This window comes from Sinocyclocheilus rhinocerous, unplaced genomic scaffold (assembly GCF_001515625.1).
Source record: "Sinocyclocheilus rhinocerous isolate Xijiao unplaced genomic scaffold, SAMN03320098_v1.1 scaffold712, whole genome shotgun sequence".
NCBI classification, from domain to species: Eukaryota; Metazoa; Chordata; class Actinopteri; order Cypriniformes; family Cyprinidae; genus Sinocyclocheilus; species Sinocyclocheilus rhinocerous.
The window spans coordinates 184,879-200,034 of record NW_015642789.1 but is presented as its reverse complement, the minus strand read 5'-3'; the positions used below and the strand labels follow the sequence as shown (position 1 = coordinate 200,034).

At 38.2% G+C, this 15,156-nt stretch overlaps 1 protein-coding gene across 1 annotated transcript; it reads right to left on the bottom strand.

Moving 5' to 3' along the window:
* Positions 1-2,396: 2,396 nt before the first annotated feature.
* Positions 2,397-14,731, bottom strand: LOC107756376 (XK-related protein 7-like). The gene is made up of 3 exons (XM_016573432.1): positions 14,214-14,731; positions 5,359-5,558; positions 2,397-3,808 (listed from the first exon to the last, which is right to left on the bottom strand). Exons 1-3 carry the CDS (start codon positions 14,729-14,731, stop codon positions 2,841-2,843), a joined length of 1,686 nt encoding a protein of 561 aa, XP_016428918.1. The 3' UTR covers positions 2,397-2,840.
* Positions 14,732-15,156: the final 425 nt, after the last annotated feature.

Genomic DNA, 15,156 nt, shown 5'->3' with positions numbered 1-15,156 from the left:
ACATTATGTGATGTAATAAGGCTTGAGCTAATATTTCATAATCGACTGGTCCACTGTTTGTGGGGAATTAACCTTAGTCTAAACTGGTGTGCTCATAATCTTTTCTGGAGTATTTTGTTTTATTTTATTTTTAACAGCTAATCCAGACAAATGCATACCCTCTGAAATTGACAGTGGGTCTAACAAAACAATTGAAAAGGAATAGTTAATCTAATATGAATGTTTTTACCTTCCTCATTGCTATTCAGCTGGTTTCCACGTGAGTGCAGTATACATCAAATAAAAATCATTGGCTGAGACTTGTAGTGGCTGTACTTAGTGTTCAAATGAAAAACAACAACAACAACTGCGGTATAATGCTACTATATCTCAGTTTTCATTTAACTTAAGATGACAAGCAAAACAAAAGACACTCTTTCAGTTGATGCTTTGGTCAGGTCAGTAAACACACAATTTTGCTTTCTTTATTGTCCAAATTAAACACATGGCTGAAGATCGACATCCTTTTTACAGTCGACAGCAACAGTCTTGCAGGTGCAGTGTAAGGCTTAACGTCTTTTAGCGTGTCTATGGCAAAATTAACCAGAGTGAACGAGTATGATCCACTTTGATAAAGTACAGCATACATGGCTGTGCTGAGGTGTTCCAGCTAGCACCAACATGGTAACACAAATGGACATACATAATGGTTATGCCAAGAAGTGAAATGTGAAAGAGTTACAATGGGTTAATGGATTTAGCAATAACATGATATCAGTAAACACAGCACAAACCCAAGATTATTCATCTCCTCTCTATTCAACAGCCCAATAGTCAGTCAATGCAAAATACTATGTTCTTAGTCATTTGTACACAACAGGGTGAAGAAAGAAAGAAAGAAAGATAGATAGATAGATAGATAGATAGATAGAAAAAGATAGTTATTGTTTTGATCAGAGTAAAAATATACATTCTCATCAGTTGGTAGATGATATTAGATGATATGTAGCTGGTATTGATGACCAAATGTATCATTATCTTAATTTAAATTTTAAATAAAATGTAAAAGTAATAGATAAAGATACTGAAGATATTGTATGGATTTCTTCATATCCATTAAATTTTCACTATCCAAACATTTATGAGTATTATTGCACCAAATTATGTAAATGAGTTAAAATGGAATACTCATAATGCTGATAACTTTTCATGAATCCTAAAAAGAGGACTATTTTGAAACATGTGAACATATGCCATATGATTTTTTCTTTCCCTTCAGCTGTCATACAAGTACTTTAAAATGTGAACTCATAATCTTTGTTAGCTTAGACATGTTTGAAATACTGCGATATAACCATACGTTCCTATTACAGGCATATAATAAACCGGATTGATCAGGGTTCTTTGTTCTTGAGATGAACATTCATTCAATCCTCTTTAAAGGTGCACTCAGCCCTTTTTCAGCATCAGACCCATTATTTCCATTATGACACAAATGTCCTTTGAGAACATTTAAAAAAGAAATCCCACATTTTTCAGTGATATGCAATTTTTCACTTGAAAGGTGAGTGGAAATGTCCTGAAAAGAGACCTTGATAACTGTAAACTGTTTTTTTTTTTAAACATAAAGAGTGTTTCTTGCAAAGTCTGATCCCTGTTATTGAAGGCAACATACAGTATCCTGTGCTTAATAAAATGCCTATGTTACCAGAAGCTCAACCCTTCAATTATCTAGCACACAAACCGTTTTTATTTATTCGTTAATGTTTTAAACGGGGTGAAATGCACCTTTCAGATGCTGAATAGCCAAATGTAAGAAAGTCTTAAAGGGGTCATATGATGCGATTTCAATTTTTCCTTTCTCTTTGGAGTGTTACAAGCTCTTGGTGCATAAAGAAGATATGTAAAGTTGCAAACACTAAAGTCATTTCTCCGATCACAAATGCAGCCATGGTTTTATGTTTACGCGGCGCGATGCAATGCAACGCGAAAGACAGTATAAGTCATTATAATCAGTAATTATGTCCCCACTGGATGCAACAAATGCCTCGTTTGTAAAGGGTTTTAATGTTTATGTCTCTCGCTCCGGCTGGGACACGGCATCAACAGTATGTGAGGGGCTTAACATTTCCGTCTCACGCTTGAGGAATTCGGCCAATCACAACGCATTGGATAGCTGGCCAATCACAGCACACCTCGCTTTTTCAGACCGATGAGCTTTGTAAAAATCGACGCGTTTCAGAAAGGCGGGGCATAGAGGAGAAACAATAATGTACAGTATGTGGAAAATAATGTGTTTTTTTTTACTTTAAACCGCATAAACACATTTCATTACACCAAATACACAAAATAATGTTCTTTTTAGCAGCATCATATGACCCCTTTAAGGCCTTTAATGAGACAACTCACACATTTTACTTGTACCGACTACAACCTCAATACCCACTGAATTATGACCAAATGGATTCAGTATTTGTTGAATACGGCAGCTGCCACGAAAGATTTAAAAACACCTAGAATGGTTTGAAGCAGTGTTTAAACACCATTGCTGTTAATGTACCACACTGATATGTTGTTTTGCTCATTATAGATTTACCGTGGCCTCACTGCTTTCTTTCATTAATTTGGTCAGACCCCTGCCTAACCTCCTAACCCAATAACCTGTAGTAATGTCTAATGTCACCACAGGGTGGCTCTTTTCTAGACACTAGTGTCTCATGTGCTTCCACAGATGACAAGAGTCATTAAGGGGTCGTGTGGAGATCTGACAAACTCTTCTTCTTCACCAAATAAAGCTGGACAGAACTGACTTTTCTGCTCACTAACACATTACATCTTTTATTTGGAGAAGGTAAAACGTCTCAGACTGTCGTCTCGTATTCCATCACTTCCTTCGGTGTGCCTAGACAGCGGTACTGGATCCTTGGTGTGACCGGAGCTGCGGCTTCCAGTACCAAAATGGTCTTTCGCAGCCTGCGATCAATGAAGTGGGCGTCCCAGGCTGGGTACTGCTTCCTGGGAAGGTCGATGCGAATTACCGGCCCCTCTGTCCTTGGGGTGAGGCGAGGCGCAGCGGTTCGCGATGCCTTAAGGGTCCGCATCTTAAACACTTCTCCAACATCTCCTCCTGGTACTGACTCTCCTCCTTTAGTCCTCTGCAGAGTCCGCGGCGGGCTGCTCACCACATCCAGGGGAGGAGGAGCGGAGGTGGGCGACGAGACACAAGGATCTGAAACAGCACCCACTTGGACGTCGCAACATCCAATATAGGCCCCAGACACAGGGCCATCAGGGTGCAACAGGCAGTAGTAGACAAACATAAAAAATGTGCCCAGGGCATAGCTACAGGCCACCACGCACACCACCACCACAGCGTAAAAGTCTGAAGTGCGTGGGCTGTGGTATATATACCACACAGCAGTGAGGGCCACATTTTCGCCCAGGATTATGAGGCTGTAAAGCAGCAGACGGCACCGCGTGGGGCCCTCACGGACGCTGAACCAGCAGAATATGTACACGATGCCCACCATCATGTTGTAGATGATCTCCTCCCACTTGGACATGCAGAAGTCCGTCTCACCTTGGATGATCCAGAAGGTCATGGCGCACCAGTGGGCCACGATGAAAATGCTGAAGTAGAGCTGGAAAATGGAAACAAAGAGGGCGAAGGCCATGGCGCGGGCTCCCACTGTGAACAGGTGCCACAGCATCTGCACCACCACTGCTTTATATGACATGGGGAGCTTGTCGTCACGAGAGTCCCGTAATGCCTTCTGATAAGACGCCATCATCCAGCCCAGAGACACTAGTGAGGCTGAAGCAGACAGACCTGGATCAAATGAAGCACATTGAGAAAGAGTGACAGAGAGAAAATGGGTCACTTTACATTGTGCATTAATTAATTTTAATTACACTGCCAGAATAAGTACGAATTATATTTTTGGATAGTTAGATGGTGTTTCAGTGTATTAGGGAGGACATCTAAGTAGCTACTTGGCTATTGGTTAACACCGTATGGTCTATAAAATAAAAAATATAAATATAATGAAGCCTTCTTAGGGCATGACGTTCAGAGAGTTTGACAATTTGAGAACTGGACATGCTTTGTTGTGGAATCACATTTTGGCTCTCCTCAGGTTCATTTTTATCTTTCTGGAAAAAGAGGCCTTCAGCAGTCTGAATAAATGTAACGTGATTAGGGCTCCCACAGTGTAAATACTGCAGCTCTCTCAACTCTAGTCCGAATGGCATGGAAAGAAAGAAGGACGTCACATTAATTAAATTTTTAAACAAAATTCACATCCTTTAGTTAACTAGCTCTGGGCACTCTATAAAAGTCACAGTTTGACATTTGGATGAAATTCCTCAGGGAACATCTAACAGGGGCTACAATTGTTCCCATGGAGCTGAACTAATGCAACAGAGAGTTCTCGCAGCTCTGTAATCAAAAGCACCCATCAGGTGGGTTTGTAACTATCACACGTCCTGTTCCCTCCTTATAGACCCAAAGATAGACTGGCGGAATTTAAACTACACAATTAAAGACGATTTTAACATGTCACCATTATGAAGACACTGACACTGACATGAACATCTAATGAGGTATTATTCTAAGTGATCCTTTGATTACTGTAATTTTCATGTTCCAATTATAAATCTCTTTATGATTATTCATTGCAAATTTGGAGTGAGCTCTTCCAGGGGAAAATGAAAAAATGGTGTCTTAACTGCTACTTAAATTTTCATCTGATAAAATGGTCAGTCTCATGCATAATGACCTGAAATATGTATGTATGCAACCCGTTGCCTTTCATATTCAGTCAAACTTATCACATCCTCAGTAATTTACCAGCTAATTTGCTCTTGGATTGAAAATGAGATGCTGAGCAAACGCATGCTGTGAAATTGCACTTTGATCTTTAATGATGGCCAAATTAATTTCTAAAACAATTCTTATTGTGTCACATTTAAATTAGATGCAATACAGAAATCACACTGCAAGAAAGGCATTGAATCAAACGCTGTACTCATGGTGGATAGCAATATGACAGATTGGGTGACTGATGTAGTAGCCTCTCAGTCTCAAGACAGTACGCCCACAGTCCACCCACAGCACATTTTCTGACCGTCTGATGTATAGTGCACTCAAAAATGGGTTGAAATCATCAGTTCATCAGATCTGATTGGCTGGCATTGTGCAAATTCTAGGAGTAAAGGCACAGGTTTTCTTATCAATAATTCTGAAAAAGTACTGCTAACAAGACTTTTGAAGAGGAACTAAATATGAATATAATAAATATGACGCAGACAAATACACAGGCCCAACTATTTCTAGCATACTTAGTGAGCTGGTTTTAATCATAGGTGTCATCAGCTTACCCTGCAAAGGGAGGACCTGGCTGGTCTGGGCCATAATGCTGAGTTGCAGAACGAGCTGAGGTGCGCTCTTCAGGAAGGTCTCAAGCAACCTCAGCATGCTGATGTCAGCGTTCTCGAACATCGTACGCCAGTAGAAGTGTTTGTACTCGTGGTCCCCACGCCAGCGGCTTTGCACACCCAGATATAAGACATGGACATACCTGGGGTAAAAATCACAGTTTAAGACCTCCAGATAATTTCTGTACAAATCACCAAAACTTGCATCAGAAAAATGTTAATTACACTACTGGTCAAAAGTCAAAAACGTTTTTGAGAGAGCTTACCAAGGCTGCATTTATTTGATGAAAAATACAATAAAAACTGTAATATTGTGAAATCTTATTACAATTTAAAATCACTGTTTACTATTTGAATAATAAAAACTTTAAATTATTCCTGTAATGGCAAAGCTGAATTTTCAGCATCATTACTCTAGTCTTCGGTATCACATGATCCTTCAATAATCATTCTAATATGCTGATTTGCTGCTCAAGAAACATTTCTTATTATTATCATCCATGTTGAAATTGATGTTTTGTTGCTTAATATTTTTGTGGAAACCATGATACACTACCATCACTACACTACAGTGCACTGCTAGTTTTGTATAAGATTTAAGAAAATAGAAAGAAAGAAAGAAAGAAAGAAAGATATCAATACAAAGACATTAAACTGATCAAAATACCTTTATAATGTTACAAAAAGATTTCTATTTTTCAAATAAATGCTGTTTTTTGGAAGTGATTTCTGAAGGGTCATGTGACACTGAAGACTGGAGTATTGGCTGCTGAAAATTCAGTTTTGCCATCACAGGAACAAATTACATTTGAAAACATATAGAAACAAATAGAAAGCAGTTATTTTAAATTTTAATAATATTTCACAATATCACTGTATTTGTGGTCAAATAAATGCTGCCTTGGTGAGCATTAGAGTCTTCCTTCTAAATCATAAAAAAAAAATCATAATTATTCCAAACGTTTTACTGGTAGTGTATGGAAACGGGAAATTACATAGTTAAAGATATTTATGTGAGCCCCTTGAAAAATCTGACTTTCACTGGACTTAATTTGTTTCTTTTGACAGGAAGTGCCATGATATTTCAGTTTGTCTCAAGGGTAGCGAGAGTAATAGAAGTGCTCGCTGGATGTCAGGAGATTGGCAGAATGAATCACCCTGACTTGATGAGGTCTATAAAATTGCTCCACATCCTTCTCACAACTTGCTGTGCGAGAAAAAAACAGCCTCTGAAAGAAAAATCAAGCAATAGAGAGCCTACGAGAGAGGCTGTCAGCGAGTCAGCCTCAAATTTGACAAGCGACACAGAGTCTTTCTTTCTCTGAATAAAGAGTGTGCTTTCAATGAGACAGAAAAGCCGTCTTTGCTTGTAAAATTCACATGGATGATTTCAGACAAAATCAAACAGAACCTTGACCATGCAACTCCTTTTTCTTCAAGAAAAATAAGAAAATGTTAACAAACAGGCAGTGCTACGGCTGAGAAAACATCTCTCAAACAGCCACGATTGGCAGGCAATGCATCAGTCTCCATGGTGACGACTGACAGACATTGCAGCTGACAAGCTTGGCCCATTACTTCGCTTAATATAATTGGAGACAATCATCTGCTAGGCCTGCGCTTTGCAAAGACTCAGGCTTCCTCTGAAAAGGACTTTCTAATATAAAGGCAGCTCAGAACAGGATCCCCACACTGATTATGTTGCTGTTCACCTGCCATTAAACTACGTTTGAATTCAACAACATACAGAATGGCCAGTTGACCCATTTGGTTACTCAGATGGCACAGCTAACCAATCAGCACTCAGCTATTAACTGGCAGAGTTCCTGTAATTCAGTTAAATACCATTACAATTCCCCCTCTCTGCTAAATTATAACACTGATCACACCCTTGAGAATGACAGCAGAAAGAAAGAGAAAGAGAAAGAGAAAGAGAAAGAGAAAGAGAAAGAGAAAGAAAGAATTGAAATAAATGTTGAATGATCTCGATCAGATTTACAGTTGGCTGGAATCAGGCTGTCATTTATTTTATTGAACAGTAAAGCCCTGCTGAGGTAGTTATGAGACACTGGATCATGCCATCATGTAACAGAATTAGGAAATTGGAAGTGCTTTCTATTTCCTGTCGCCATATACAGTACATTTCTTTTGTTCCTTGCTATCCTTCTCACGAGTGTGATCAGAGAATTTTGTTGTAATCATTCTGTCTTTGCCCCTCTAGGTTCTTTAACAAAATTTTAAAGGCTATTTCACAATATAGAGTATAAATCAATGTAGGACTACCATCTACCAGCCAGGAAGAAAGCGAAAGAACATTTTCCTGCATCAATAAAATCAATTTATGGAATAAACTGTATCTATCTTTACATTGTTTTACAAACATTCAGTAACTAATTTATTTAATGTATTCAATAAACACATAATCGTGCAGTTAGAATATTTAGAATATGCACAACATGTGACAGACTTTTGCTGACCAAGGATTGAGGGTTCTTTTATTTCCAGACTATTGTCTAGTTCAGTCAAAAAAATATGTTGAGTACATAAGGCAGTTCAGACATATAGGAATAAATGTGATGAATTAATTAGAGCTTGATATTTCGCCTCTTATGCATAATAGATCGAATTTAGGAATGTTAAGACATTTAAAAACATTTTAAAATGGTATTTCTTGAATTTGCGATAAGCACAGAAAAAAACACCTTATGCATAAACATTCAGATTTCTGTCTTTTAAATGTATTTAATTCATCCCATAAGTGCTCAACCCTTCATATCAGACATACCTTCAAACAAGCACAAACCTATATCACACTAAAACACACATTGCCTACAGCTTCCCCCCATTTATCAAACACACAGTAACCACAGCTCAAGTTTTATTAGGTTCCTTTTCTTGTCACAGTTAATCCCAGTGAGCCCTTTCCCAGGAATGTGTCTCAAATAGGAATTAAGATGTTTGGCCAGCAGCAACAGACATCCCCTATCTCTCCTCTAGAATGAGTCCTCTCCTCAGTCCTCCTCGGTAGAGTTTTACTTTGGCATCCACAGGGGAGAATTAATCACGCAGTGTTTGCAAATCATCTCATTGTCACAAATGAGACTTTTTTTAAAACTGATGTTTTCCCCTTCACTCTTGCTCACTCACACTTTAGGTCTGAGTCTTATGTATTAAAGAACATGGATATTAAACACACTTTTGGTATGTTCAATAGGGCACAACATCTGAAAAAAAAAAAAACTTCCATTGACGAAGTGACCCATTCAATATAATGAACAAGTTCAATCTTCCTGCCGAACAGGATGTTAGTAATGGAGTAAATTAACAGTAAAGTATTAAAGGAATAGTTCACCCAAAACTGAAAATTTGCTGAGAATTTACTTGCTCTCAGGTCATCCAAGATGTAGATTAATTTGTTTCATCATCAGAACAGATTTGGAGAAATTTAGCATTACATCACTTGCTCCCCAATGGATCCTCTGCAGTGAATGGATGCCATCAGATTGAGAGTGCAAACAGCTGATAAAAACATATAATCCACAAGTAATCAACACAGTTCTAGTCCATTGATTAACGTGGTTGTAAGAAACAAATCCATCATTAAAGCATTTTTTTTTATTTTTTTTTTTACATTTTTTAACCATTCATTCTGTGAATGTCAATATCAATATCAAATTGCATAAATAATAGGCTGAGCTTGCAGTCATGGCAAGAAAACATGGTAACACTTTATTTTGATAGTCCACTTTAGACATTATATTAACAGTAAGTAACTTTGCAACTACATGTCAACTAGCAGTTAGTAGAGTATTAGTAGACTGTCTGCTTAATATCTTCTAACACTTTCTTTGTCAACATTCTACTAACCCTAAACCTACCCTAACAGTCTACTCTGAGAGTTAGTAGACATGTAGTTGCAAATTAATGAGAATTAGTTGACATGTAGTTGACATGTAGTTACAAAGTTACTTATAGTTAATAGAATGTCTAAAGTGGACTATCGAAATAAAGTGTAACCGAAAACATATCTATCTATGGAATTATCCTTGAGCTGTGTGCAATGTCATACAGTGCGATAAGTGTAATCCAATTCATATAATGACTTTTATGTGCCGAATCTTTTGAGTAAGTCAAAAACATAGAGCACAACCAGTGTAATCTGATTCACAAACAAATGGCTCTTATGAATCAATATTTTTAGTGAATCAAAAACCAACAGCGAAACCAGTGTAGTTCACAAACAAATGATTTATCGTTCTAAATGAACCATTCAGAAAGACTCACAATCTACAGCTCTTCACTTAATGAACCTGCTGAATCAGTCAGAGCATCAAGATTATCATTGGTTTCAGTGATGGAATATTTTTATTTAAAATATTCCAAAGATTATGCTGATACAAAGCAAATCTTTTTAGAGTTCATAAATGTTATGTTTTATGATAATAAATGTTAATCAACATTTTTAACGTTTATTAAAATAATTAAATGAGACTAAATGAATATGTAAACGAATGAAAACTGTTGTCTCCTATTTTTACATTCTACAAACACTTTTTGCAGTGCATGTAGTCATTTTTATCAACGCAGCCTGTGTAAAGGTGTCTTTTCTTCTTCGAGGGTGGTGAATGATCCTGATTGATCCTGCTCATGTGATGCTGCAGGGAGCATGGAATTGAAAACCGTCTTTGAATGTGTGCAGTGAACCAGGTCAGAGTACTCAGAGGGGACTCTCGAATAGGGCACACTCAAAATGCTTAGTAAAGTCTTTGGTTAAACGAAAATGTGAGAAAGAGTTTTTTTTTTTATTGCACATCAATTAGTTGTATCATTTTATTTCTGATGTAATTACAAGCCATGAGGGTAAATTGCTTTATAATAACTAATTTTCATATCAAACAGCCCAGTTTTCACATATTCTCCCTCTCAACCATTCTCTCAAGCATGCATCTCAACCCTAAAAATGACCATTTATTTTCACATCTACTCTCCACCTATCATTCCTCACCTGTTCTTCCTTGCAGCAGCTCAGCGCTCTCTCAATCTCTGGCTGACTGCTGCAGGTAAGGACATGTAAACACTACAACTATAATCCTTGTAATGCAGAAATGTGACAAGTACAGTGCCGGTGCAGCTTTAATGGCATTACTGCTAATTCCAATCAAACAAAGACAGAGAGCCTGGGAAGCTCTGCTCGGAAGCTTTTAAGCAAAGACTTAGTCAGAAAGTAGGCTACTACTGAGAGGTGAAGAACAGAAATCCATTGCAGGTCAACCAGAGGTAACATGAAAATGGCTAAATGTGCTTTCTAAAAGTTGCTATTCTTAGCTATACTGATAGAAAGAGATAAAGAGAGAGCAGAGGATATATCATTAGACATCGGCCTGCAGTGCCAATGATGTTTTCGTTAGTGGCACTGGAAATATTTTCTGTTAATTATATATTCATGGGAACGTAGCTCAGAAGGGCTTAGGCTAAAAGTCTCAAGGCTAATTTGTCAATAAAAAGAGATAATGGTTTGATTTATTCAAATTAGATGAAAATTATTTCCCAATTGTGCCTTATTTGCTGGCTGGCTGGTTTGTTTTGAATTGCAGATATCCTCATTCTCTTTCCTGAAAAGTGTCTGCCGTCTCATTATATGAGGACATGAACACATGAACTTCGTCTCCTGAGCTGCTCTGAGTGTCACTTCACCAGCTTTTCACAATTTCATTTGACAAAGGGGGTTACATCTGAATATTTACACACACACACACACAAACACACACACACACACACACACACACACACACACAGATCTAATTGATTTCTTTCCCAAATTGCATTGACTGCTGTAAAATATAAGGCACCAATGTTTCAGGAGTTTAGGACACAGAATAGGACACATGCTTATTCGATAACTGTTTTATTACCTATTTGGGTTTATGTATATGCTTTATTTCTTAAGATTAACTGTTTCTGTTCCTGTCATATGCAAAGATTTGATTTCAAAAATAGTATCATAGCTATTAAACTATTTCTTGTTATGATTTTAAATCTGTATTTAACCTGAGAACGATCTCAAAGTAAAAAGAGGTGGTAAAGTCTGATTTTGTGGTGGCTATATGCTTTAAAATTAAATTATTATAATCTTAATTCAAGTGATGAAGGATTTTTACAAGTCTGACAGTAATCAGTGTTGAGTCCTAGTATAAGTTTAACCCTGCCTGGTTTAAATGTTTGAAAATTATTAACAGTTGAAAACATTTGTTAGAAATTTAGAAAAGTAATCAAAAAGTAATAAAATGTAATCAGTTACATTACTTTAATAAAGTAATTGAGTAATTAAACAACTTATTACATTTTAAATAGGGTAACTTGTAATCTGTAACCTATTACATTTCCAAAGTAACCTTCCCAACATTGATCATATCATATACACACAGAAACTCAAATGTCATCATGACAACCTGTCAAAATAAAAGTTTGGTTTAACTTGAAGAATTATAACAGAAATATATTACTATTGCACAACAGAATGTACTTCTTAAAACAATACTACTACTACTACTACTACTATTACTCCTAAAAATAATAATAATACACTTTATTTAAACACACAGAAACTCAAAGTTCTTCATTATAACCTGCCAATAAAAGTTTAGTATAACTTGGAGAAATTATGACAGGAATATATTACTGTTGCAGAGTAGAATGTACTTCTTAATAATAATAATAACAATAATAATTATAAATAATATTTATAATATTTATCTTCTAATAAAAAGGTCCGGAGCAGAGGGCTGATGAAAAGCATGAGTGACAGATAGAGAATGACACAGACGGCATGAGAAGGACAGCACACGTGTTGTGACAGCAGCATGATGTTTGAAATGACCGGCAGCTTTGTGATATCAATGGCAGCAAACATCATTAACCCTGTGTTACCCTGCAGGTCAGCCAGCAGCAGTGTCCAGTACATAGAAGTTCAGCCTGTCACTGCTGATCAGCGCAGGCAGTGAAAGACAAGCACATCGCCGCCTCTGTGTTTACAACCACAATTACACGGCGCTCACTCCCTACACGTGCCTCTAATATGTGTGGGTGTGTTCCTATTGATTTATATGTGAGTGGATTAAACTTCTGGCCGTGATTGTGGGCTGCAAATTTTTTCTCAACATTATTATGGAAATTGCATTGTGAGTTGCAGTGCGCTGTCTGTCAGCAGTCAAGACGCTTAGCACTTGATAGACACTTGCACGTTCTGCTCATGGCAACCACACTGAGCAAAAAGAGTGTGAGGAAGCCAAATCCAATGTCACTGTTTCTTGAGCTCAGTTTAGAAAGGACTCTATCCCATAGAAAACCATCATCTTTATGACTTTATGAAATCTTTTAGGTAAAATCTGGTGTATACAAACAGTGCAAGCCCCATTAAAAGAGTAGTTCACTCAAAAATGAAAATTTGCTACTCACCCTCAGGCCATACAAAATGTAGATGACTCAAGTCCATCAATTAACGTCTTGTGAAGTGAAAAGCTGCCATCATTAATGCGTTATAACTATAAACAAATCATTTCTAGACAGTCTATAATCCATAATAGCGCCTCCTCCAGTGAAAAACCATTCCCTGTTGTTGTCTCACATCAAAATCCACCGACATATTTGTTTAGATCGGTTGTCACTTATAAACGGTGCTTGATCTGTGCATATTTCTATCCTGATTCAGAGGAGACAACTTTTTCACTAGAGAAAGCAATATTATGGATAGATGACTCATATTTTAGCCAAAAGCACAGGTCTGAAGTTAAAAACATCTTAATGATGGATTTGTTTATTGCAAACATGTAGCTTTTCACTTCACAATACATTAATTAATGGACTGGAGTCACATGGTTTACTTGTAGATAATTGTGATGTTTTTATCAGCTCTTTGGACTCTCATTCTGACGGCACCCATTTACTGCAGAGGACATTTTAAGCATATTTTCATTCATGGGTGAACTATTTCTTTAAGCAGAAAAATAAATGAATTAGAGAAAAAACAAAAAAATTAATTGTAATTCATTATAGCTATGTTTGAAATTAAACCAATGGCATTAGTAAGTAATATGGGGAAAAAAATATTTTGCACTGCTCTAAAGACAAAGGGATTTCAGAGTGTGCATAAGGAGATTTCTAGTGGACAGATTGAATGAGTGGAGGAGTCTCTCCAGGAGATTATTGACCCAGCAGCTCATGAGAGGTGGAGGAGGAAGAGGAGGAGGAGCCTAGAACCAAATGGCTTGGAGATAATGATGAACTGGCATGGGACGACAGGAAATACAAGGAGGATCCCGTTTCCTCACTATGACTGCAGGACAGTCATAGGCGATGCAAACTAACAGCAGTGAGGTTGAGTATTGTGATATCTTGCATCATTTCTATTGTCCTTTTCCCATCATAGACACCACTACTTACATAAGTGGCCACTGAATGTATTTTCCAGTGATTGATTCTTAAATTACTATCCTATATTTGGCCCCCTCAAATACATGCTTTCAAATATGAAAGCCTACTGAATCTAATCAGTTTGTGGAAACTGCATAAATATTGACTGCATAAAAAGTTGTCCCTGGTATTTTCTTAATATAAACCTTGCCATCTTAGTAGTTTAATCATATGTCCCAGAATACCCCTAGACGTGGGTGTGGATTTGTTGCTCGCCAAGGAAACGCACAGGATGACAGAACAATGTGAATAAACTGCTATTGTGCCATCTTAAAGGAATGCACTATAGATTTATATCTCATTACATTAAGTTCAAAGCACTCACATACCTCCAGACCTGTGCCAGCTGAAAAACGTGCACGACGCTTTGGAAGAGCCACACGCAGGCTCTGCAGCAGCTCTCAGCGCTGCTCCGGGTTTTGGTGACCGCAGCGGAGCGGCCAGCGCCCCGCTGATCGCTGTCCTTGGTGCTGAAGTGGCTCTCCGCATTGGACGCCGCTACCATGGCAGCCACAGCCGTGCCGCTCCCGTTGGCGTCCGAGTAATCGTACGCGAACCATCGGAAGCTAAGCACCTGCACCACAACAGACGGAATGATGATAAAAACGAGTGTCAGAGCGAACCACCAGTAGTCCCGCCTGAGATAGTAGTCGGCAGCCAGCCACAGGTCTGAAGCCCCGTCCGAGAAAAAGACCAAGAGGGCGCAGAGGGTCCAGCAGCAGTCCAGGAGCGAATACTCTTTCTCGACGGGACGCCACTGGGGCGAGCGCTTCTCCGGCCCGGGGAGGCACGTCGGCGGAATGTCATTCTGCAAAGAAACGGCTTTACCGTCTGATTTCGCGGCCATGTTTGTTGTAGAAAAGAGAGTAGATGGAAAAGAGAGACAGGATGGAGGGAGGGGGGTCGTGTGTCTGTGTGGGAGGGAAAAAAAGAGGGCTGGGACAAAAACACTTCTCGTTATTCCTGCTTTAACATCTAGCTCTTGATTTTCCACCTGAATGCAATTTATCACGGCAGTCGCTGACAGTGTCGCGTGCAGGAATGCGTGGAGTTTTTATTCAAAAGCCAATAATGTGATATAGAATTAATAATACAGTGATAGGTGAAGGATATCCAGCCTCATGGCCTGAGAGGAAAGGTGCCTCTGCAGTCCTGATTCAGATTCATTTTAGCGCCTGTATCTCGTTCTCTCAAGCTGGATCAGTTTATGGAAACAGTGTAAGGTATATTAATCCCAATTATGATAGAGACAGACAACCATGTTTTACTGCT